Genomic DNA, 26,002 nt, shown 5'->3' with positions numbered 1-26,002 from the left:
GAAATAGTTTGTTTTAGGGTCAAGTATATTTGAAGAACAGTGGAATAAATGAAATGAAACAGGTGTCTTTAAGGTAGAGTTATTTCAGAGCCTTTAATATGCTAATACATAATTGACTCTTCAGTAGAGAGACTCTAATATGTAGCATTTCTTTCCTTTTGAAAAAAGAACACTTTCAGTTAATGTATATTCATACTAAGGCAATAAGAAACCAGTTATTTTTCAGTTGGTAGAAGTTAAATAGATTAGATTTACTTGAATATATATTTGTTTTAATGTAATTTTTGTTAAAAATTTGTTTCAGGTTAGAAGCTGGCTTTATGTGGGTAAGCTTTTTTCTATTCTAGATCTCATCATTATTGTTCATAATTTTGAAACTTAAAACAATTTACATATGATGATGATATGAACTTTCTTTTCAGGGAGAGAGAACAAGCTTGCTATAGAACTTTCTACACTAATTGATGAAAAATGTAAACTACTTGAAAAATTTAGCCTTGTTCAAAAAGAGGTAAGATATTTTTGAAAATATTAACATTCATGTTAGAGTCAGAGGACTTAATACTTTTCAAGGCAGATACTTCAATGTAAGTTTGAGATTATTAATGCTTTGTAAAGTGTGAGTGTTCAGTTGCCCTTTATATTACCAATCTTATTAATTTTAACCATTGTGGTACATGTATATAGTGGTGTCTCATTGTGGTTTCAGTCTGTATTTCCCTGATAATGAGGTTAAGCACTTTTTCAAGTATTTATTGGTCATGTTGGATATCCTTTTTGTGAAGTTCCCTGCTCGAGGTTTTTTTTTTTTTTCACATTTGAAAAGGTGTGGCTATCTCTCCTTTTCCTTTTTGGTATGTAGAATATTTTCTATATTTGAATACGAGCCCTTTGTCAGATATATGTCCTGCAAATATTTTCCGCCACTGTGTGGTTTGCCTTTTTATTTCAAACGGTAAGCAGAAGTTCTTAATTTTAACATAGTCTAATTTGTCAATCTTGTCTTTTGATGGTTGCTTTTTGTTTCTTATTTAAAAATTTTTGACTACTCAAGGATATGGAAATACTCTTTTGTGCTATTTTTTAGAAACTTTGTTTTACTTTTCTCATTTAGTCTTTGTATAAGTTTGCTAGGGCTGCCGTAACAAAATACCGAAGGCCAGCTGGCTTATCCAACAGAAATTAATATTTTCACAGTTCTGGATCAAAGTGTTGGCAGGTTTGATTTCTTATGAGGCTCCTCTCCTTAGCCTGTGCGTAATCGCCTTCTTGCCCGTACCTCACATGGTCCTACCTCTGTTCAGGTGTTCATTTCTGGTGTCTTTGTGTGTCTATATTTCCTCCCCCTTTTTTTTTTAAATTTTATTTATTTATTTGAGAGAGAGAGAGACAGAACACAAGAAGGGGGAGCAGCAGAGGCAGAGGGAGAAGCAAGTTCCCCGCTGAGCAGGGAGCCTGATGCAGGGCTGGATCCCAGCACCCTGGGATCATGACCTGAGCCAAAGGCAGAGGCTTAACTGACTGAGCCACGCAGGTGTCCAATGTTTCCTGTTCTTATAGGGACACCAGTCTGATTAGATAGATTAGGGCTCACCCTAAAGGCCTCATCTTAATCATCTCTTTAAAGGGCCTCTCTCCAGATACAGTCACATTGTGAGGTACTGGGCCTTTAACATATAAATTTTGGGGAAAACAGTTTAGCCCAAATGTAATTAGTCTTTAATTCATCTGGAATTGAATCTGTGATGGTATGATTTGGAAGTTAAGAGTCAGTGTTTTTCATATGAATATTGAATTAGCCAGTACCATTTATTGAAAAGACCCATCTTTTCCTTTGTTCTGTAGTGTCATCTTAAATCAAGTGGCCATATATATCTGAGTCTTTCTATGATATCTTCTGTTCTGTTGGTCTGTTTCTTAAAATTCTTGGCCAATTTCATGCTATTTTAATCTACTGTATTTTTATAACAATTCTTGATAGCTGACAGTGTAAACCTCCATGTTCGTTCTTAAAGATTGTCTTGGTGATCTTGGCACTTTGCTATTCCATGTAAATTTTAAATCAGGGATGCCGGGGTGGCTCAGTTGGTTAAGCATCTGCCTTCAGCTCAGGTCATGATCCCAGGGGCCGGGGATCGAGCCCCACATTGGGCTCCCTGCTCAGTGGGGAGCCTGCTCCTCCCTCTGCCTGCTGCTCCCCTTGCTTGCTCAGTCTCTCTCTCTCTCTCTCACAAATAAATAAATAAACATCTTTAAAAAATTTTTTTCTTTAAAGATTTTATTCATTTATTTGCCGAGGGCGGATGGAGCACAGCAGGGGAAGCAGCAGAGGGAGAGAGAGAAGCAGACTCCCTGCTGAGCAGGGAGCCTGATGTGGGGCTCAATCCCAGGATCCTGGGATCATGACCTGAGCTGAAGGCAGATGCTTAACTGACTGAGCCACTCAGGTGTCTCCCCCGCCAAATTTTTTTTTTTTTTTAAATCAGTTCATCAGTTTACACACATAGCCTGCTAGGGATTTGATTGGGATTACATTGAATATATAGATCAATTTGGAGAGAACTGACGTCTTTATAATGTTGAATTCTTATCCATGGGCTATAGTATATCCCTCTATTTATGCCTTTTTAAAATTCTCTCACTGTTGTTTGTATACATTTTTGTGTTGCGGTGTTTAACATCTTTGCTTAGATTTATTCCCTAGTATCTGATGACTTTTGAAACTATTCTAAATAGTATAGTTTTTTCGTAACAGCTTTGTTGGGATATAATTCACACACTATGCAGTTCACCCATTTAAAGTATACAAATGACTGGCTTTTGGTATATTTACAGCTGTACATCCATTGCCATAATTTTTGTACATTTTTATTACACCAAAAAGAAACCCTGTATGCCTTAGTTATCACCCTTCACCCAGTTTCCCCTACTGCCAAACCCTAGACAACTTATCTACTTTGTGTTTCTATAAATTTGCCTATTCTGGGTTCCATTCACATAAATGGAATCATATAACATGTGGTTCTTTGTGTCTGCCTTTTTTCACTTAGCAAAATGTTTTCAAGGTTCATCCATGTTGTGTATAGATTTGCCTATTCTGAACGTTTTATATTAATGGAATCATACAATATGTGATCCTTTGTGACTGGCTTTTTTCACTTACATTATGTTTTCAGGGTTAATCCATGTTGTAGCATGTACTGGTACTTACTTTCTTTTTTTGCCAAGTAATATTCTGTGCCACTATTTGTATGTCTCTTTGTCAATTTGGTTATTCTGTTTTTTGGGTGCTATAAATGATGCTGCTATGGACATTCATGTACAAGTTTTGTGTGGATATATGTTTTTAATTCTTTTGGGCATATACTTATGCATGAAATTGTTGGATCTATATTTAACTTTTTGAGGAAATGCCAAATTGTTTTCTATAGTGGCTGTGCCAGTTGACATTCCTTCTGGAAGTTTGTGAGTCTAGTTTCTCCACATCCTTGCTGTCCTAGTGTGAAGCGTGTAGTTTTAATTTGCATTTCTCTGATGGCTAATTGTGTTGAACATTTATCTTTTCATGTGCTCATTGGCCATTTATTTATCTTCTCTTGAGAAATGTCTCCTCAGTTCCTTTGCCTATTTTTAAATTGGGTTATTCATCTTTTTTTTTTTTTTTAAATGTTTTCCCAATCTTTTTTTTTTAAAGATTTTATTCATTTATTTGACAGAGAGAGACACAGCGAGAGAGGGAACACAAGCAGGGGGAGTGGGAGAGGGAGAAGCAGGCTTTCTGCCAGTCAGGGAGCCCGATGCGGGGCATGATCCCAGGACCCTGAGATCATGACCTGAGCCGAAAGCAGTCGCTTAACCAACTGAGCCACCCAGGCCCCCCGGTTATTCATCTTTTTATTATTGAGTTGTAACTTTATATATTGTAGATATGAGCTTCTTATCAGATATGTGATTTGCAAGTATTTTCCCTCATTTTTGTGGGTTGTCTCCTCACTTTCTTGGTGGTGTCTTTGAGGCATAAAAGTTTTTAAATTTTTTTTTTAAAGATTTTATTTATTTATTTGAGAGAGAGCACTAGTGGTGGGGAAGGGCAGAGGGAGAAGGAGGAGACTCCCCACTGAGCAGGGAGGTCGAAGTGGGGCTCCATCCCAGGACCCTAAGATCATGATTAATGACAGATTAATCAACTGAGCCACCCAGGTGCACCTAAAAGTTTTTAATTTTGATAATGCTTAGTTTATCTACTTTTTCTTTTGTTGATTCTACTTTTGGTGTCATATCTGAGAAACAGTTGCTTAAAACAAGCTCACGAAGATTTACACTTGTATTTCTTCCTAATAGTTTTGTGGGATTCAATCTTATGTTTAGGTCTTTGATCTGTTTTGAATTAGCTTTTTAGAAATTGTGAGAGGTAGGGGTGCGTCCAACTTCATTTTTTGGCATGTGGATATCCAGTTTTTCCTAGCATCATTTGCTGAAAGAACTATTCTTTCCCCCATTGAATTGTCGTGGCACTCTTGTCGATAATCAGTTGACTGTAATTGTGAAGGTTCATTTCTGGATTCTCAACTTATTTCATTGATCTGTTATGTCTGTCTTTATGTCAGTTCCAAACTGTCTTGATCAGTGTAGCTTTGTAGTAAGGTTTGAAATTGGGAAATGTAAGTCCTCTAACTTTGTTCCTTTATTTCAAGATCATTTTGACTATTCTGAGTCCTTTGCATTTTCTGCGAATTTTGGGATCAGCTTGCAATTTCTGCAAGTAGATTAACCAGAATTTTTTTTTTTAAGATTTTATTTTTGGGACGTCTGGGTGGCACAGTTGGTTGAGCATATGACTCTTGGTTTCGGCTCAGGTCATGATCTGAGGGTTGTAGGACCGAGCCCTTCATCGGGTTCTATGCTGAGCTTGGAGTAGGCTTGGGACTCTCTCACTCTGCTCTCCCCCACCCCCACTAAAATAAATAAATCTTAAAATTTTTTTTTTTTTAATTTTTAAGTAATCTCTGAATCCAACATGGGGCTTGAATCCACAACACTGAGATCAAGAGTTGCATGCTCCACTGACTAAGCCAGCCAGGCTCCCCAGATTAGCTGCAGTTTTTTTTTTTTTTTTTTAAAGATTTTATTTATTTATTTGAGAGAGAGAGAATGAGAGACAGAGAGCATGAGAGGGAGGAGGGTCAGAGGGAGAAGCAGACCCCCTGCCGAGCAGGGAGCCTGATGCGGGACTCGATCCAGGGACTCCAGGATCATGACCTGAGCCGAAGGCAGTCGCTTAACCAACTGAGCCACCCAGGCGCCCTTAGCTGCAGTTTTGATAGGGCTTATGTTGAATCTGTAGATCAATTCGGGGAGTATTGCTATCTCAATGATATTAAGTCTCTGATCTATGAATACGAGATGTCTTTCCATTTACTTGGGTCTTCTCTATTTCAATAATGTTTTATAGTTTTTAGAGTTACGGGGCACTTGACTTAGTCAGTTAGTAGAGCAGGCTATCTTTGATGTCAGTATATAAGTTCGAGCCCCATGCTGGGTGTAGAGATTACTTAAAAATAAAATCTTAAACAAAGAAAAAAAAATAGAGTATAATGCTTACACTTTTTTTGGTTAAATTTACTCCTACATATTTTATTCTTTTTGATGCTATTGCAAATGAATTTTTTAAATATCATTTTTTATTTGCTCATTGCTGGAATAGTGTTTATTCTCCTCTTATTTTCTAAACATTTGTGGGACCTTTAGTGAAGTATCTACATTTTTATTCCTGATAATTGGTTGTTTGCACTTCTCTCTTTTTTATCCTTTATCAGCCTTGTCACTGTTTTATCAAATTTTTTAGTGCCTTTATTTTATTTATTTATTTATTTATAGATTTTATTTATCTGAGAGAGAGAGAGAGAGACTGTGTGCGCACACACGCGCATACAAGTTGGGGAGGGGGAGAGGGAGAGGGAGAAGCAGACTCCCTGCTGAGCAGGGAGACTGATGTGGGGCTCAATCCTGGGACCCTGGGATCATGACCTGAGCCGAAGGCAGACCCTTAACCGACTGAGCCACGCAGGCACCCCTTTTTAGTGCCTTTAAAGAAAAATCTTTTGGCTTGGTTGATTCTTTTTACTTTGTTTTATATTTTATTACTTTATTACTTCTTTTTTTCCATGTTTTTTTCGTTTATTTTACTCTTCTTTTTTGTTCACTTTTTGGGATGTGTACTTAAATCATTGAATTTTTACTCTTTATAATTTCTGCATTAAAGCTATAATTTACTTTGGCTTTCATTAAAGCATCTCACCAGTTTGGGTATGTCATGTTTTCTTGATCATTCAGTATAAAATATTTTAAAATTTTTATTGTGCTGTCTTCTTTGAAACACTAGTTATTTGGTAGGGTACTTATTAATTTCCTAATAAATAGAGATTTCCTAAAAATTTCTTTTTTATTAATTTTTAGCTTAATTCTACCTAATTCTATTTAATTCAGAGTATACGCTCTATGATTTCAGTGCTTTGTTGTTTGTTGAGACTTAATTTATGGCTTGGCATAAGATTGATTTTGGTAAATGTTTCGTGTATGACAGAAATACATACATTCATTACCCTTGTGTTAATACAGACTTTTATTTACTCTAGTTTATTGATATATAAATATAAAAATTAATTGTTACTTTTAAATTCATATTACCTATTGGTTCTTGAGAGAAGTATGTTTCCCATTATGGCTATGCATTTGTTTTTCTTTTTTTTTTAAAGATTTTATTTATTTATTTGACAGAGAGAGACACAGCGAGAGAGGGAACACAAGCAGGGGGAGTGGGAGAGGGAGAAGCAGGCCTCCCGCGGAGCAGGGAGCCCGATGCGGGGCTCGATCCCAGGACCCTGGGATCATGACCTGAGCTGAAGGCAGACGCTTAACGACTGAGCCGCCCAGGCGCCCCGCATTTGTTTTTCTCTTAATTTTATGTATATTGAGGCTATGTTAGGTGCATACAGATTTAGAATTGTTTTATCTTCTTAGTTAGATTGAGCCTTTTATCATTATGAAATACCCCTGTTTATCTTTAGGAATTTTTGATTTTGTCTGTTATTAGTGTAGCTATTACAAGCTTTCATTTGGTAAGTATTTTCACGGTAGATCTTTTCCCATTATTTTACTTTTAACCTTTTTTTTTTTTAAAGATTTTTTAAAGATTTTATTTATTTGACAGAGACACAGCGAGAGAGGGAACACAAGCAGGGGGAGTAGGAGAGGGAGCCCAACGCGGGGCTCGATCCCAGGTCCCTGGGATCATAACCTGAGCCGAAGGCAGATGCTTAACGACTGAGCCACCCAGGCCCCCCTACTTTTAACCTTTTTATGTACTTGTATTTATGTTGTCTCTTTTAGAAATAGTATACAGTTGGGTTTTGCTTTTTTAAATCAGTCTAAAAAAATCTTTGTATTTAATGGAGTATTACTTCATTTGCATTCAATGTAATTTCTAATTTATTAGGGTTTAAATCTGTCATCTTAACTATTTCTTTTTGACACCTATTCCATGTTCTTTTTTCTCTCTTCTCTTGTTTTCTTTCTTATTAAAATAGTTTATTTTTTATTACTTCAATATTTTCTGTATCAGTGGGTTTGTTACTAATGGATTATTTTATATTCTTTTAATGGTTACCTTAGAGATTACAACATGTATCCTTAATTTATTAAAATCTAATATAAGTAAGTGCTGTTACTACTTACTGGATGATGTAAAGATCTTAGAATACTTTAATTCCACTTGTCCCTTTTTGTCCAAGTGTTATTGCACTATATTTTGATTTTATATTTATTTAAACCTCCAAATCATTTTATTACTATTTGAAATAGTGACCATTTATTTGGATTTATCCACATGTTTATTATTTCCATTGCTATTTATTCTTTTTTTTTTCTTTTATTTATTTTTTTATTCTTATGTTAATCCCCATACATTACATCATTAGTTCTAGATGAAGTGTTCCATGATTCATTGTTTGTGCATAACCCCCAGTGCTCCATCCATTGCTATTTATTCTTTCCTTCATTTTCAGCTTCCATCTGGGATGATTTTCCTTACTTCAGAAGAATACCCTAGTCTTTCCTTTGTTTTAAAAAAATATATTTTTTAATATTTTATTTTTTTGAGAGAGAGAGAGAGTGAGAGTGAGAGAGAGAACAGGAGCAGGGCAGAGGGAGAGGGAGTGGGAGAAGCAGATTCCCCTGCAGAGCAGGGAGCCCTATGCGGGGCTGGATGCCAGGACCCTGGGATCATGACCTGAGCCGAAGGCAGACGCTTAACCAACTGAGCCACCCAGGTGCCTCACACTAGTCTTTCCTTTTGTGGAGTATATTGTTGATAAATTCTCTCAGTTTTTGTGTGATAATGTATAATGTACATTTTGTGTAATGCTGTTTACAGAATTCTAAGTTGGCAATTATTTTCTTTCTTTTTAAGATTTAATTTATTTGTCAGAGAGATAGAGAGAGAGAGGGCACAAGCAGGGAACAGGCTCCCTGCTGAGCAAGGAGCCTGATGCGGAACTTGATCCCAGGACCTTGGGATCATGACCTGAGCTGAAGGCAGCTGCTTAACCGACTGAGCCACCCAGGCATCCCATATTAACCTTATTTTAATATCTTATTGACAGTTCTTTTTTTTTTTTTAAGATTTATTTATTTATTTGAGGGGGAGAGAGAGTGAGCACAGTGGGGAGGGGCAGAGGGAAAGGGAGAGAGAATCTAAAGCCGATTTCATGCTGAGTGCAGAACCTGATGTGGAACTCAGTCTCACGACTCTGAGATCATGACCTGAGCCAAATCTAAGAGTGGGGGGCTTAACCAACTGTGCCACCCAGGTGCCCCCTGACTGAAAATCTATTATTTGTGTCCTTCAAGAGTCTGTTTCTCTTGCTCATTTTTTTTTTCTTGGTTCTTAGTCAAATCTTGTGTTCATCAATGCCGGGTTATATAAGAGAAAAATTTGAAGCTGTGAGTGATTTTATCTTTCTCCAGTGAGGATTTACTGTTGCTTCTCATAGGCAGCTAGGCTGAGACATCAGAAATCGTAGATTACTTTAATTACAGATTGAAATGTTTGGAAGTTTGCCCTTATTTCAAGGGATTGTTCTGTTTCTGGTTTAGACTTTCTTATAGGATAGCTAGTGTGGGTTGGTATTAGTTTCTGCTCAGTTTTTGGCCTATCATCCTCTGCTTTTGGACAGGGAGAAGGAAATGTCAAATGCTGGTCTTGCTTCTCTGAGGATTCCTTCTTCTGTCACAAATTCTCACCCTATGGATAGCTCTGAAGCCTTCAAACATACCCTATTTTTCTGTGTGCTTTTGTCCATCTCTTCTTGTTCTCGTGAGGTTTGTCCAAATAGCCTAGTCTTCCATTTAATCACTATTTTTAAAGCATTGAAATAAGTTTATTTTGCCAAATCTTACAGCATTTTATGTTTCATATTCTTTTTTTTGCATGTTTAAAGATGTTATATTGCCTGCTTGCTTTATTTGTAATATGATTTGAATTATAAGTGAAAATTTCTGATGGCCAGTTTGTATTAATTTCTCTTTAATGAATAGGCTGACTTAGGACAGTTCTCTTAGTCTTAAGGGTGAAGTTCTGCCATTTGTTACTCAAGATGGGGGGTTGTGGTATGTTAGCTGCCCTGGCTCTATTATAGTGCTCATATTTGAAGAACTTAAAGCTAAGTAAATTGAGGTAAATTAAGCATACATGTGGAAGTGGATTTTGTGTCTTAGACACCTCTCCAGATAAATTTAGAATAAAATTTGTAGAGTTTTTCCTTACAGTGTTGCTTTCTTTCAGTGTGAAGGCTTAGAATCATCTTTAAAGGATGCCAGTTTTGAGAAGGAATCAACAGAAGCACAAAGTTTGGAGGTAAAAACAAATAATATAATTATAAAAGCTGGGGGTAAGATTCTTACTAAATAACACAAACTTGAAGAAAAATGTATCTCCTGAAAACTATTTTAAAGGAAATGTGAAAGAACATTGCTAGATGTTAAAACTTAAAGAAAAAGTTAATTATAGGAAATGGAACATTAGGTAGCATAAAGTATCTTAAAAATTTGAGCTCTCCTTGCTAACATATTCAGTTTACTGGAACCGAGGGCCATATAGGAGCTCTTTATTTTTCATTCTTAGGAATGAAATGTGTTAAGTAACCATTCCTTTTTTTAATTCCGTTTGCTCTAGAAAGGAAGAATAGGATTCATTTTCATAAATTTAGGAATAGTTGGCAGGAATAAATTATGTAAATTGTGGCAGTACGTGCCTTCACTTCATCCCCATTGTTATTGGGAGCTGACTAGAATTAGACCAAAGATTTATATTGTAAGCAGCAGTGTGCTGGTAAAGGTTTAACAGCTGGCTCTCTGAAAAGCAGGAGTCCTTATTTGTAGCATTTGCTTGGTTCTGTTGGGTAAATACTCTCAATTTCAAGGTACCAACATGATGTCACTGAATGCAGGGTTTGGAAGAGATATGTCTAGTCAGCTCTCCTGAGCCAGGTATGATTTGGCTAGTAGTAAGAAGGGAAATAATAAAGATTTGTCATTTAGCTAATCTACAACAGATTAGGATAAATGCTGTTTGTTACTATTTAGAGATGGAAGTGTTGTCAGAAGCATACTAGTACTAAAGTAGAAAACAATGGACTTTGTACTTTTTTTTGGTGTATGTGGTCAGACAATGGTGTATGTGGTCAGTCCAGCTCGGCTGTTATCAATCACTGATGTCTGTAACCATCAGAAAGTCTATGTGTATAACACTGGATGGTAACTAACTGGAATTAAAATAGAAATTTAAAAAAATCTATATTTTATGTTTCAGAATTTCCTAGTAGAGTCCAAAGGAAGTTATAAATTGAATTCCAAATGGAGCAAATTTCTTAATCTTTTCTTTCTTCATTTGTTACCTATTAATATCCTCAAGAATTTGTTGAAATTGTTTTATTTACTGACCTTCTGTTTTATCTCCTGTTCCAGTAGTAACTTATTAGTTTGATTAAAAAAGAAAGAATTGTAGAAGGCATTTAGCTTGCTAATAGAAGAGCCTAAACTGGACAGAAAAGGCATTTATTCAAGTTTGGCAATATTGTGGATAAAATAAAACACACCAATTTATTCTTAAGGAATTGAATTTACATGATCTAACAGTAGAATTTAAATGAATGTTTTGGAAGTTTTTCCTCTGATTTTTGTAATTTTAAAAAACATGTAGTGTTTATTTTTAAGCTTGGTAAACATAATATAAACTATATATGATGGAATTAAACAAATTTGATGGTTGAATCAGTAGATAAAATCAAAACAGTACAGTAATTTTGATTCAAGTCAGGGAATTCATATAATCAAATAACCAAAGTTGGGAAAATACATATAAACAAGTTTTTAGCCACTATAATATAGTATGTACTTGTTCTTTTTTTATTTTGGTCTCCATTAAATTCTTTGAATCTTTTGGTTTTTTTTTTTTAACAAGTTTGTTGAAGGATCACAAATATCAGAGGTATGTTTATTACAGTATTTAAAATCCAGTTGGAATAATTCAATAACTAATCATTTAAAATTAAAAAGGTCCCAGAAAATAATTCAATGCAGAACATTATTCTGAAGCAATCTTCATTATTTTTTGAGTTTAATTTTTATTATGTCTTTAATTTTATTAAATCAGACTTATTTCTCATTTTTTCCTTTATAATGCTCTAAAGCAGAGGTTGGCAAACTGTAATCTGGGCTCTCCACCTATTTTTTTTTTTTTTAATTTTTTTATTTGAGTATGGTTGATACAAATGTTAGATTAGTTTCAGGTGTACAACGTAGTGATTCAACATGTCTATACTTTATGCTGTGCTCACCACAAGTATAGCTACAATCCGTCTCATCATACAATGCTATTACAGTCTCATTGACTGTATTTCCTATGCTGGACCTCTTATTTCCATGACTTATTCCATAATTGGAAGCCTGATCTCCCACTCACCTTCACTCATTTTGCCCAATCCCCCACCATCTTTCCTGTGGCATCCATCAGTTTATTCCCTGAATTTATAGGTCTGATTCTGCTTTTTGTTTGTTTATTTGTTTTGTTTTTTTACATTCCACATATGAGTGAAATCATTTGGTATTTGTCTTTCTCAGTCTGACTTACTTCACTTAGCATAATACCTTTTAGGTCCATCCACATTGTCACAAATGGCAAGATCTCATCATTTTTTTATGGCTATGTAATATTCCTTTGTGTGTATATACCACATCTTCTTTATCCATTCATCCATCGATGGACAGTTATGTTGCTGCCCTATTTTAGTTATTGTAAATAATGCTGCAGTAAACATAGGGGTATGTATATCTTTTTGACTTATTATTATTTTTTTTTTAATAAAAAGTAGTGGAATCATTGGATCATACAGTATTTCTGTTTTCCACAGTGGCTGTACCAATTTACATTCCCAGCAACAGTGCACGAGGGTTCCTTTTTCTCCACATCCTTGCCAACACTTGTTATTTCTTGTCTTTTTTATTTTAGCCATTTTGACAGGTGTGAGATGACACTTCATTGTGGTTTTGATTTGCATTTCCCTGATGATGAGTGATGTTGAGGATCTTTACATGTGTCTGTTGGCCATCTGTATGTCTTTGGAGAAATGTCTATTTAGGTCCTCTGCCCATTTTTAATCAGATTGTGTGGCTTCTCCACCTGTTTTTGTAAATAAAATTTTATTGGAACACAGCCATGCTCATTCATTTACATGTCTTTGCATTCTTACTACATAGACATAGTTGGGACAGCGACTACATGGCCTGCAAGCCTAAAATATTTACTCTGTGGCTTTTTATAGAAAAAGTTTGCTGACGCCTGCTAGCATTGCTATTATTTAAATGGTATAAAAATGAACAAATATGTAAACTAAATTTATTTGATTTATAATATATGTGTTTGATTATACTTGTCTGATTTATCATAACCAAAAAGTTCTATGCCTGTCTTATAAAGTTGGCTTCCTCTTTTAGGCAGTCTGTGAAAATCTGAACAAGTCTAAATCTGAACTTGAGGATGAAATACTTTTTCTGGAAAACCAATTAAAAGAAGAGAAATCTAAACATTCTGAACAAGATGAATTGGTAAGGTTTTTACATAAATGAGGAGACTGTAGGAAAAGAAAGTTACTGAATTTTAAAATATTAGTAGGTATCGGGGTGCCTGATGGCTCATTCGGTTAAGTGTCTGACTCTTGATCTCAGATCTCAGCTCAGATCTTGATCTCCATCATGTGTTCAAGCCCTGTGTTGGGCTTTGTGCTGGGCATGGAGCCCACTTAAAAAAAAATATATATATAATGGTATCAGTTAAAGTATTATATGCATTTTAAAAAGAATTCCCAAAATACAGAAGACTGTTAAGTACAGAGTAAAATTTTCGAGATCCACTAGCTTTTTTTTTTTACATGTTAGAGGTTACCATTACCATGTTAAGTTTCTTGCACATCCTTATATTTTCTATATGTACTATAAAGTGGCTCACATAAATAAAGTTGAATAATCACATACATGGTGGATTTTTTTTAATTACTCAAAAGGTATTTTGAGAACATTTTAACTTTGCTTTGGCATTTATTTTAAAATCTATTGTAAGGAAGATCTAGATGTGTGTGATTATTTAGTAAGATATGATGTCAGTGGACTTATCTTGAGCCTATATAACTTAAATGTTATGAAATATTAAAGATGAGATGAAATATTATTGCCTAACATTCATATAAAATCTCTTTTATGGCTGACAGGTTTTCTTAGAATCCTCTTTTTTTTTTGAGTAGATGTATTAGGTTAACAATATATCTAAGCTATGTGGTGTCTTGGAAGCTGGAGAAATTTAGTAAATAAATACTCGTTTATTGATTGATGCTGTCTTTCCAGATGGTGGATATTTCAAAAAGGATACAGTCCCTAGAAGATGAATCAAAATCTCTTAAATCACAAGTGGCTGAAGTAAGTTGAATTAGCCTAGAAGGTCTTTTGCTTTTGAAAATCATTTTAATTTTACTGTTTTATGTTTAAAGAAGAAGATATAATACTAGAATTTGAGATACTGGGGTCTTAGATATAGTTCCTTTGTAGAAGGTACTTCAGAAAGGTTCATTTTTTTTGTTGGACAGGTGTTTATTGAGTTCTTCCTATGTACTGGTCATTGTTGAAAGTGCTTGGCACTTAACATTAGGAGACAAAATAGGAAAACTCTCATCTAGTTTAAATTCTAGTAAGAGAGGCAGGTAATAAAAAGTTAACAAAATTTGCTACATAGTACATAAAAGATTACAAGTGGTTAAATCCTTTATCCAAGGCCACATGGCAAGTTCATGGCAGAGCCATGATTGGACCCTAATTCTGGACTAGCCTTTTTTCTGCTATCCCTATGCTGCCTTTCCTGTTAATATTGCATGTTTTTGACTTTAATTCCATGTTTTAGGGAGTATGTATAAAAAAGAGCTATTGTATTAAATTAATTCTTATAAGCTTGATATGTTGTGTTTTCCTTAGGCCAAAACAACCTTTAAAATATTTCAAATGAATGAAGAACGACTTAAGATAGCTATAAAAGATGCTTTGAGTGAAAATTCCCAACTTCAGGAAAGCCAGAAACAGGTTTGTACTCTATAGGGACTTTTAAACTGTGAATATGTAATTATAAATGTTCTGGGCATACTCAAGACTGACCCATGCTAGGGGCAAGGTTAGGCTTTTCCTGGAAAACAGGAGAGCAGGACAATCTCCTGTATATCCTTTGGTGTCTCTTTTGTATAGGGTGCAAAGTGTATACTCCTGGCACCTTGTTTCTTCAGTAGTTAGAGTAATCCAGGGCAAATTTCAGTAATCACAGCAAATAGCATTTAGTACCAACTCGTCAAAGCCAGACTGAAGGAGGGCAGAGAATACACATGAGAATTATCTTGAAGCTATGGGTCTGAGGCCTAAAGATAGAAACAGTTCTGATGGTAGATCAAATGAGGATTTAGCTTTTACCCTCTTCCTTCTTCATATATATTAGGCACTCTCAGACACCCAAATATGTTTTCTGTCCCACTATTCTCCCAGTATAGTTAAAATTTTTCCATGGGAAAATTTTTCATTGATTACATTATTTACAGTTCTTTAAATGTTACAGCTGAGCCACACGATGTGCTCTGATTACATGTTCTGTTTTACCCAACGTTTTCTTTGCTCTAGGGTTAGTAATTGTTTTGTTTCTTATATACCTGTCTATATGTCTGTCTTCTGGAGATTTAAATATCTTATTTATGCATTCAAATGCTTTGATAATCGACTGATTTTTTCTTTTTTTTGAAGCAATACTTTCTGGGGTCTTCCATCCTCCTGATTTGATAGGAAGTTATTCTCTGGGTCTGTTAATGCTTCTGTTGTCCTGAGATTTCACTTCACTCCCATCTTTCCCCTTGTCTTTCTCCTGTGTTGGATCTTCTATTTCCTGTATCTAAGACTTGCTCTTTTGTGGTTAATTCTCTTGATTAGCTTCTTGAGAAAAAGATATACAAGCTAACTTTTAAAAAAATTTGCATCTTCTTGAGAATGTCTTCTCTCAAAGTTACTGACATTTTGAAGGTTGGATATCTTCTGGGCTTAAATTTTTCTTTTTCTTGAAATTTTGACATTATTGATCCGTGGTGTTCGTTTTCCAGTATTGCTTTTGAGAAGTCAAATGCTACTTGGATTATTGGATCTGTTTTTGTGATCTGCTCTTTTCCTCCCTGGAACCTTTTAATATCTTTCATTGTTTCTAGTTCTCCAAAATGTCATGATGATGCAGGGTCTTTTTTCATACATTTGTTGGAATGTCTGCAACTCTTAGTCTGGAAACTCTTGCTCTTGATTCAGTTCTGGGATATTGCTACACGCTTTTTTGGGGATTTTTATATGATTATACAGTAATTATTTGAAGATGTCCTCTTTGATTTCCTTGTTTATATGGAAGTTTTGTTGACTTATTCTTCTATATTTTTCAATTTTAAGTATTTTTGTTTTGTTTTGCTTTGCTTATGCCTCTTCTTTATATATGGATGCCATGTTCTTATCTTGCTGAGGATATTTTTTCTTTTTTCTTTTTGAAGTGTTTGTTTCAGTTCCCTGAGTTGTCTTGTTTCCTCTATTTTCTATTTTGGTCTATGTCTTTTATTTAAGAGCTTCTTTTTAAAGCAGATATTAGGTGATTCACTGCAATCTGCTTATTTATTTATTTTTTTAAAAGATTTTATTTATTTGAGAGAGAGAGATAGCAAGTGAGAGCACGAGCAGGGAGGAGAGGGAAAAGCAGGTCCCCGCTGAGCAGGGAGCCCGACGCTGACTCAGTCCCAGGACCCTGGGATCATGACCCGAGCAGACGCTCAACCAACTGAGCAACCCAGGTGCCCAGAGTCTGTTCATTTAATAGTGAAACTCTCCATGTCTAATTGGAAGCTCTGTGTGTGTTATTGGGAGGTTCTTCTGTAGGGTAATCTGCCTAGGATGTTTCATTGGATGATCCCCAATTGTTGGTATCTGAAGATCATTTTCTACAGGGATGATACCTCCTCAGTTTCTATTTGAGAGGTAGAAGCCCATTTGCCAACAGTGAGATAAACAGAGAGGTAAGGCTTGTTGGTTTGTCACTATTCAGTAAGTCATCTTTCACTTAATACCTTTATGTTTTCAATATTTTACTCACACTTTCACCTGGGCCAGGTATCCCAGAGTTTCATTTTCCACTTCTCCAGAGAATAACTTTCTGGGCTTTTGCCAGATGTGTATATGTGTGTAAATATGTGTGTGTGTATGTGTGCATGCATGTGAAAGATGAGGGTGGGTGGGAGGGATGGATGGAGAGTAAGAATGTATGTATATGCATGTGCAGGGAGAACATGAGGGACTTTCTAACTTTTTTTATACGTACTTTCAGGCAGTCCTCCTCTTTTCAATCCCACTTACACCCCTAGTGTTAGTGCCTCCAAATTACGAGCATTTTGGGTTGTATGAAATCAACCTGCATTTGGACTTTCCCATCTTCTGAGTAAATTTCAGCTTTGATGGTCTGCTAAATCTTTTACTATACTTCTTTCTCTTTCTACTTTTCTTCCCCCCCAGAGAGAGTGAGTTGGCGGGAGGGAGAGTGAGAAGGGAGAGGGAGAGAATCTTAAGCAGGACGCCCAGTGCGGAGCCTGACATGGGACTCAGTCTCAAGACCCTGAGATCAGGACCTGAGCCAAAATCAAGAGTCAGATGCTCAACCGACTGAGCCACCCAGGTGCCCCTCTACTTTCCACATCTAGAATTACCTTTTTCCTTATCGCCTATTTTCTTTTTTCTTGTGGGTTTATGCTGCTGCTTTTTTTCCTTTTCCGAAGTCTCTTAGTAGATTTACTCTCATCTTAATAGATTGCAGGAGAAAGTGGTGGTAAACCTTGTGTTAAATTGCTCTGTTGAAATAAAAACTGGCCTTTTCTATCTTGAAAAAATTTCACCTAGATTGTCTTCCTCTTTTTTTTTTTTTTTTTTAAGATTATTTATTTGAGAGAGAGGGGTGGGGAGTGGCAGAGGGAGAGGGAGAGAGAAACTTAAGCAGACTCCATGCTGAGCATGGAACCTGACACGGGCCTTGGTGTGCAACCCTGAGTTCATGACCTGAGCCAAAATCAAGAGTCATACGCTCAACCAGCTCTGCCGCCCAGGCACCCCTCCGATTGTCTTACTCTTTACACCTGCTTTCCTCTAACTCCTTTTTAATAACTAAAGTTCTTGAAATCAACTACTCTATATTCACTGATGCCATGTTCTAATTCACTCCTTCCCTGATTTCTTAAGACTGCTGGGTATGTAATTTCTTCTTCTTCCTTTTTTTTTTTTAGATTTTTATTTATTTATTTGAGAGAGAGAGTGAGAGAAAGCGAGCACGAGCGGGGGTAGGGGGGCAGATGGAGAGGGAGAAGCAGACTCCCTGCTGAGCAGGCAGCCTTATGTGGGGTTCCATCCCAGGACTCTGGAATTATGATCCTAGCTGAAGGCAGATGCCTAACCTACTGAGCCACCCAGGTGCCCCTGGGTATCCAGTTTCTTTAGTAACTCTCTAGAGTCCATCTAATCACAAAATTCAGATTTTTGTCTTCAATCCTCATTTGTTTTTAATCTGTTGGTGTCCTCTTAATTCTGTTATACACGTGTAGAAAAAGTTTAGTTTTCTTGTGCTAGGAAATATGCTTATGAAGCCTTAGTTTTGCAGAGAAATCCAATAATTACTGTTCGATAGAATTGAGTTTTAAAGATTTAATAAATTTGGACTTTTCTTTCATATTTATATGGCCCATTTCTTTTGTGAATTGGTTGCTCATTCATTTTTTTCCTGTTTTTCTTACTGACTTCTAAGAGATTTTTGCATGTTAAGGTTATTAATCTTCTGTCGCATATGTGTAAGAATTCCTTTCTAGTTACTTGTTTGTTTTTAGATTTTGTGTTATTTTTTGATTTGTGAAGCTTTTAAGTGTTATGTAATCAAGTCTGTTTTATAACAATCCTTACCTTTTGCATCGTGTTCAAAAACTATTTCCTATAAAAGTATATACAGTAAAAGACTGTTTATGCAGAATTTGATCTATTCCAGTTTAGTGGTATCTCTGGAAGTTTAATTAACTACAAAACAGCACATGATTTAAAAAAAATATAGGACTTAAGGGATGGTAAGAAATGACCAAATCTAACATATATATATGTCTCAAAAAGCTTTTTATTTGCTCTAAGTTTATTATGTAAATCAGTTGAACAGTGTTTAAGTTTTAAGTGTCTCTTATTTTACATTATCCTTCTTGAAAATTCTTTGAAAACAGGAGCCTGCCCTTCATTCCCTTCTTTCCTTCCTTCATCCCTCTCCCCTTTACTTCTTAGCAACACATTGTGTTGTATAATATATATTAATGATACATCTAAATATATAAATAAATTCCTTTACACATAAGTATGAAAAATAATGAGTTGCTTTTTTGTTTTGGTGGGGTTTGAATTTTAGCTTTTACAAGATGCTGAAGAATGGAAAGAACAAGTGAGTCAACTTAATAAACAGAAAATAACATTTGAAGACTCCAAAGTATATGCAGAACAAGTTCTGTGTGATAAAGAAAATCAGATCAAGGTAAGTGGCCCCCCTGGTTTTAGTGACTGAGTCAGCTGGAATTTTGTACTAATTCTGAAATTTGAAAATTTTTGTCTTAGTAACTTTTATTTTTATAATTATTTGGTCAAATTTGAGCATGTGTACTTCTTTGGCATTCATTTTAATTTGTACCAGTATTGTCATTCTTGCTCCCAAATGCTCCTTGAAGACTCACAGATTTGTAACGTATATGTTATGTAATAGTGTATACTAATTATATATTATATAATATATAATAAATTAATGTATATTATTGATATTATATATTATATAATATAATACATTAATGTATATTATTGATATTATATATTATTTATATATATGATCTATATAAATCATTATTCTGTGTGTCCTTTTTCTCCTTTGCTCTGTATTTTACCCTAGGTATTTAATGAAGAAAGAAAAAGAAGAGTGGATTTTACCTTTGTCTTTAGACTGCCATCTGTTTCTATTGATAAGATGTTGGAAAGAATTTTAGAAATTCGACAGATGAAGTTATATGTATTGGCTAGATGTCTGTAATACCTAGATTAGCTGGTGTATGTACTTTCATGGAGATGAATACTTTTCAAAAAATAAGTCTAATTGAAACTTGACTCTAATAGGAATATAATAATTGATATTATTGTAGGATTTGTTCATTTTTTCCTACTCCTTATTTGCTTCATTCTACCCTTTTTCTTTCCTGTTCTTTTAAATCTTATGCTTTCAAGCTGCAAACAGATACTCAGGTGTGAGTATCAAGTAATAAGATGTAAAACTAATATTCTGTAATCTACGCAGTGAAGTGGAGGTTGCCATCTTGAAACCTATATATTTATGCTCTTTATGTTGTTACTAAGAATGTTTTTTTTTAAATTTTATTTTATTATGTTATGTTATTATGTATCCCCCCACCCCCCACTAAGAATGTTTTTAAGATTCCAACTTTAGGAGTTGTATTCATAATTTGGGATATTGCTTTATTTTTTTCCCTAATCTTACCCTATTAAAGAACTTGGGATTCTTCCTAAACAAGAATGAGATGCTAATCTCAAGCTCAGTCAAAGCTGTAAGCCATGTTATTTATGCCTGGAATTCTCAAGAGGGAAGAGATTGAAGGGTAGAAATTATAGAGCAGAATGGGTTTTTAGGTGGGTCCTTCCACAGAAATGCATGGCACAGTCATTTTATTACCTATAGTGCTAGAAAATCTTTCTTTATTCTAGAAAATTCAAAAAGTACTGTTGGAAAACCTGTAATGTACCAATTCAGATTCTGTTCTATAATTTTTTTCTTTATCTCAATTGAACTCCTCACCTAATCATTTATTTTAGAAAAAAATCAGATCTGTAAAGTCTGTGATCTTTTTATATATCATGTGTCTCACTTGCGGATTTGTTTGACCTCACACAAAATTTACTCTCATGTTAATGGCCACTCTTATTTGTTGCATGTGAAGAATGTCCTATAAGAAAATGTTTTGTTACTTTATAGTCATGTGATGTATTTAGCAAAAATGGGCCATTATCAAGTATTGTATTTGATTTAGGAATAAACAGGTTTGGTTTTTAACTTGTAGAGTTTAATAGTCAATAAATGTTACAGCTTTTCAGAGTATTTACATATCTTAGTATCAGCTGGTGAATAAGAGCTCATATACTGTTATCTAGGTAGATTGATTTTTAAACTGTGACTGCACATTCAGAAGTTGTAAATCAATTAGCAAAAGGCATTACCCTCTTTCTCTTTTTTCCCTTTTTTGCTAAATGTCAAGTCTCTTACTGAACGCTTGATAAAGATGAAAGATTGGGCTGCTGTGCTGGGAGAAGACATAACAAACGATGATAACTTGGAGTTGGAAATGAGTGAATCAGAAAATGGTATGCAGTTGGGTATTATTAAGTCATGATTCATCCTCTTTTGCTAAAAATGATGAGCCTGTTGTATTTTCTTTTAGTTCCCTATGTGCACCATGGTCCTTTTTTTTTAATTTAAATTCAGTTAATTAACATATAATGTATTATTAGTTTCAGAGGTAGAGGTCAGTGATTCATTAGTCTTATATAATACCTAGTGCTCATCACATCACGTGCCCTCCTTAATGTCCATCACCCAGTTACACCATTCCCCACCTCCCTCCCCTCCAGCAACTCTCAGTTTGTTTCCTGTGATTAAGAGTCTCTTTGTTTCCCTCTCTGGTTTTGTCTTATTTTATTTTATACTCTCTTCCCCTATGATCCTCTGTTTTGTTTCTTAAATTCCACATATCAGTGAGATCATATGATAATTGTTTTTCTCTGATTGACTTATTTTGCTTAGCATAATACCCTCTAGTTTCATCCATGTTGTTGCAAATGGCAGGATTTCATTTTTTTTATGTCTGAGTAGTATTCCATTGTGTATATATACAATATATACACACACCACATCTTCTTTATTCATTCATCTTTGATGGACATCTCTGGGCTCTTTCCATAGTTTGGCTATTGTGGACATTGCTGCTATAAACATTGGGGTGTCGGTACCCCTTCAGATCACATTTGTATCTTTGGGGTAAATACCCAGTAGTGCAATTGCTGGGTCATAGGGTAGCTCTGTTTTCAACTTTTTGAGGAACCTCCATACTGTTTTCCAGAGTGGCTGCACCAGCTTGCATTCCCACCAACAGTGTAGGAGGGTTCCCCTTTCTCCTCATCCTTGATTTCCTGACTTGTTAAATTTAGCCATTCTGACTGGTGTGAGGTGGTATCTCATTGTGGTTTTGATTTGTATTTCCCTGATGCTAAGTGATGTTGAGCATGTTTTCATGTGTCTGTTGGCCATTTGTGTGTTTTCTTTGGAGAAATACCTGTTTATATCTTCTGCCCATTTCTTGATTGGATTATTTGTTTTTTGTGTGCACCATGTTCTTTTTTCTTTTTTTTTTTAAGATTTTATTTATTTGACAGAGAGAGCGAGAGAGCACAAGCAGGGGGAACAGGAGAGGGAGAGGGAGAAGCAGGCTCCCCGCTGAGCAGGGAGCCCGATGTGGGGCTCAATCCCAGGACCCTGGGATCATGACCTGAGCCGAAGGCAGATGCTTAACCATCTGAGCCACCGAGGCACCCCTGTGTGCACCATGTTCTTTATGCAGTTCTTCTTTGGCACATCTTCTTCATCTGTCTCTAATACTCTGTCCCTCTCTCACCATCCCTTACTTTTTTTTTTTTTAAAGATTTTATTTATTTATTTCAGAGAGAGAGAATGAGAGAGAGCACATGAGAGGGGGGAGGGGCAGAGGGAGAAGCAGACTCCCTGCTGAGCAGGGAGCCCGATGCGGGACTTGATCCTGGGACTCCAGGATCATGACCTGAGCCGAAGGCAGTCGCTTAACCAACTGAGCCACCCAGGCGCCCACCATCCCTTACTTTTAAGCTTCAGTTGGAATACTGCCTTTTCAAGAATTTTTTTTTTTTTTTTAAGATTTTTTATTTATTTATTTGACAGAGAGAGACACAGCGAGAGAGGGAACACAAGCAGGGGGAGTGGGAGAGGGAGAAGCAGGCTCCCCGCAGAGTAGGGAGCCCGATGCGGGACTCGATCCCAGGACCCCAGGACCATGACTTGAGCCGAAGGCAGTCGCTTAACCAACTGAGCCACCCAGGCGCCCTGGAATACTGCCTTTTCAGTAAATCTTTCTCCCAACTCCTCAGACAGATTTACAGCTTCTTTCCTCCCTGTTCTTTTTATATATTGTCCATCTTTGTTACAGCAATTTTCACATTGCACCATAATAATTTCAATGCCTGTTTTTCCCTGTTAGCTAATCAGATGGATGGGTGGGTAGTTTAAAAAATGAGTGCTATATAGATGAATACCTTAGGATACTGTTTTTGTTTGTTTAAATTAGATGGCTCAGTACTTTAATCCTGTCCATCCCAAACTGTTATTACCACTGCTGGTTGCAGTCCAGAAACTCAGGCAGGAGTTAGGTTCAATATAGCCGCTCACTGTATTTTCAGACCAGTTCCTTTGACTTGAAAAAAGAATTTTTTGTTGACATAGTTAGATTCATTGGAAGTTGCAAAAAGAGTACAGAAGTGTTTTGTGTATCTTTTATTAGTTTTCCACAGCTCTTCTGACTTTGTGTCTTATCTCTTGTTTCTCCTTCTACCCCCTGCATAATTAGCAAATTTATTAAGGAGCAGAAGATACGATTTTTTTTGTATATTCCTTTGGTGATAGCATTAGTGCACTGAAGAAAACTGCATTCCTAAAGTGAACACATGTGTTCTATTTGTACTTTTTCACTTCTGCTTTATCTTACAAGAAGCAATTCCTTTTGTAATGAGAAAATGTGTGCTTGTTTAATGTTATTTAAGTTTGGAGTATGATTCCACTTACATTTTGTATGCTGAAAGATTCCAAGAATAGTCGAGACTGTGGACTGTATTTAGGTGAATACCAGATTCTTATTATAAATTTGTTCTTGGAGTGAGTAGTGAAGAACCTCGTTAAATGAAATTATGGTACTTCCAGTACTTTATTGTTTAGCTTCTTGGGAGCATGTCCAAGGCCATCCTGCCTTATATCAAATTCTTTATTAAAGCAAGAAGAGGGATTATAAGGCTCTAGTGCCTGAACTAAAAAAATCATTTGGATGTCTGTTGTGGCGTGGCACTGTTTTCCCAATTTATTGGTTTTTTTTCTTCTTTTTTTTACATAGATAATCAACCAAAAGGAGCTTTGAAGAAGCTGATTCATGCTGCTAAGGTTTGCATTACTACATAAATATAAAGAATATAGAGAAGGAAATAGAACTTGGATTAAACCTGTAGGTCCTTAGTAATTATTTTAAAAGTCCGTTTTATAGTTGCCACCATAGAAGCGATGCAGATTTTCAGAAGTGATCAGCATTTTCTTTATCAGTTGCTTTTTTCTTTTTTATAATAACTTTAGAAATTCATATTGTTAATTTTTAGAATTTATCAGAATACAAATTTTTAAGGTCTGGACTAATGTTTTTGGATAAGGAATATATTAAAAATATTTAGTGTATTTTCTCTCATATTTCTGACTTTGAACATTCTTCTTCCTCTGGTCTCAGTATTTTCCTATTCCTGTTGCCCCATATCCTAAATTGAGAAGTAAATGCTGGGTTCAATTTCTTCTACTTTATCCCTTCTCTTTTCCATTGTAGTAGTGGTTATCTTGATCTTTACTGAACTATGTGAAGTCTTGGTAATGTACTTTGAAGCTTGCTTTGATTAAAACTTCTGTGTTGAAAGTAAATAGAATGAAAATACCCACTCTTTAAGGATCAGTCATTGATCTTCTCTCTCTGTTCTGATATTTACAACTACTGATGACTTAACTTTTCAAGATGGAAGCTGCATTGTTGATTAATGCATTCTAGGTGATAATTTCATCAGAGTGATAAAAGAACTTCAAAAGGTTGGGATAGTATATTGAGATTTTTTGTTTTTCCTTTTTTGGTATAACTGATTAATGTTGCTTTTTTCCTTCTTCCATTCTCTGAAGTTAAATGCTTCTTTAAAAACCCTGGAAGGAGAAAGAAACCAAATTTACATTCAATTATCTGAAGTAGATAAGACAAAAGAAGAGCTTACAGGTAGGTTATATCTCCTTATCCAGAATGGTACTGTTAACTGAATCAATTATGCAAAAGCCCAGTTCGATTGTTTTTATAACTTTTACTTTTGTTTCTGATTTGTGAAAAATTAGTACTGAGTTTTTTGTTGGTGGTAAAGGCTGATGATTATCAGTTTCCTCCATATGAAATAAAAATAATGAAATTATTAAAAAAAAAACATGTAAAACCATACTTATCTTTGAATTTCAGTGTTATATGTGTGATACGGTTTTAGATGTTAAAAAGTAGCAAATTAAAACTGTTAACTTTTAAAAGATCATCCCTATGATCCAGTTTTACCAGAGATGATATCCAGCATTAATGTCTGTTAAATGACTGTTCTTGGCATTGGTTTAAAGCCTAGGTCAACAGATTTCTTCTGATGTAGATTTAAAAATTTCTGTGGAAAGACAGGTATGCACATTAAAATCATTTAATGTTAGCATATTTACTTTAAACTTTCCTTTTGATATATATGATTAATTGATAGATGAATAATTATATGCCTTAAGAGTAATTAGAATGCCATTACATATGATTACTAAAATTTTAATGCTTGTTAGTATGATTTTGTGATTTTTGAAACTGCCCTCTACACAGAATAAGTTTTGCCTTTCTTTTTTTTTTTTTCTAAAGATTTTATTTATTTATTTGACAGAGACAGAGATAGCGAGAGCAGGAACACAAGCAGCGGGAGGGGGAGAGGGAGAAGCAGGCTTCCCCCCGAGGAGGGAGCCCGATGTGGGACTCAATCCCAAGACCCTGGGATCATGACCTGAGCCGAAGGCAGACGCTTAACGACTGAGCCACCCAGGCGCCCAATAAGTTTTGCCTTTCATTAAGATTTGTGGTGGGGGCGCCTGGCTGGCTTAGTCGGTAGCGATAGACCATGTGACTCTTAATCTCAGGGTCATGAATGCAAGCCCCATATTGGGTGTGGAGCCTACTTAATAAAAAAGATTTGTGGGGGCGCCTGGGTGGCTCAGTTGGTTAAGCGACTGCCTTCGGCTCAGGTCATGATCCTGGAGTCCCGGGATCGAGTCCCGCATCGGGCTCCCTGCTCAGTGGAGAGCCTGCTTCTGCCTCTCTCTCTGCCTGCCTCTCTGCCTACTTGTGCTTTCTCTCTGTGTGTCAAATAAATAAATAAAATCTTTAAAAAAAAA

The 26,002-nt window shown here is 35.6% G+C and overlaps 1 protein-coding gene across 11 annotated transcripts in view; it reads left to right on the top strand.

Annotated features, from left to right (window-relative positions):
• MIA2 (MIA SH3 domain ER export factor 2) overlaps nucleotides 1–26,002 on the top strand; it is a 98,530-nt gene that overhangs the window by 33,897 nt on the left and 38,631 nt on the right. For 7 of the 11 annotated variants that reach the window (XM_081830581.1, XM_081830580.1, XM_081830590.1 and 4 more), the window contains 10 exons: nucleotides 305–326; nucleotides 423–511; nucleotides 9,842–9,913; nucleotides 13,051–13,161; nucleotides 13,954–14,025; nucleotides 14,575–14,679; nucleotides 19,082–19,204; nucleotides 20,982–21,087; nucleotides 23,913–23,959; nucleotides 24,728–24,818. In XM_081830581.1, coding sequence (XP_081686707.1) covers nucleotides 305–326; nucleotides 423–511; nucleotides 9,842–9,913; nucleotides 13,051–13,161; nucleotides 13,954–14,025; nucleotides 14,575–14,679; nucleotides 19,082–19,204; nucleotides 20,982–21,087; nucleotides 23,913–23,959; nucleotides 24,728–24,818 — 838 coding nt within the window. Of the gene's footprint in view, nucleotides 1–304; nucleotides 327–422; nucleotides 512–9,841; nucleotides 9,914–11,518; nucleotides 12,411–13,050; nucleotides 13,162–13,953; nucleotides 14,026–14,574; nucleotides 14,680–19,081; nucleotides 19,205–19,609; nucleotides 20,780–20,981; nucleotides 21,088–23,912; nucleotides 23,960–24,727; nucleotides 24,819–26,002 lie in introns of those variants that run through there. The other 4 variants (XM_081830588.1, XM_081830582.1, XM_081830585.1 and 1 more) reach the window with 4 other exon arrangements.

Source organism: Leptonychotes weddellii, chromosome 9 (assembly GCF_054177405.1).
Source record: "Leptonychotes weddellii isolate Sample4059 chromosome 9, ASM5417740v2, whole genome shotgun sequence".
NCBI classification, from domain to species: Eukaryota; Metazoa; Chordata; class Mammalia; order Carnivora; family Phocidae; genus Leptonychotes; species Leptonychotes weddellii.
The sequence above is the reverse complement of the archived record's forward strand: the minus strand, read 5'-3'. Positions and strand labels throughout refer to the sequence as shown.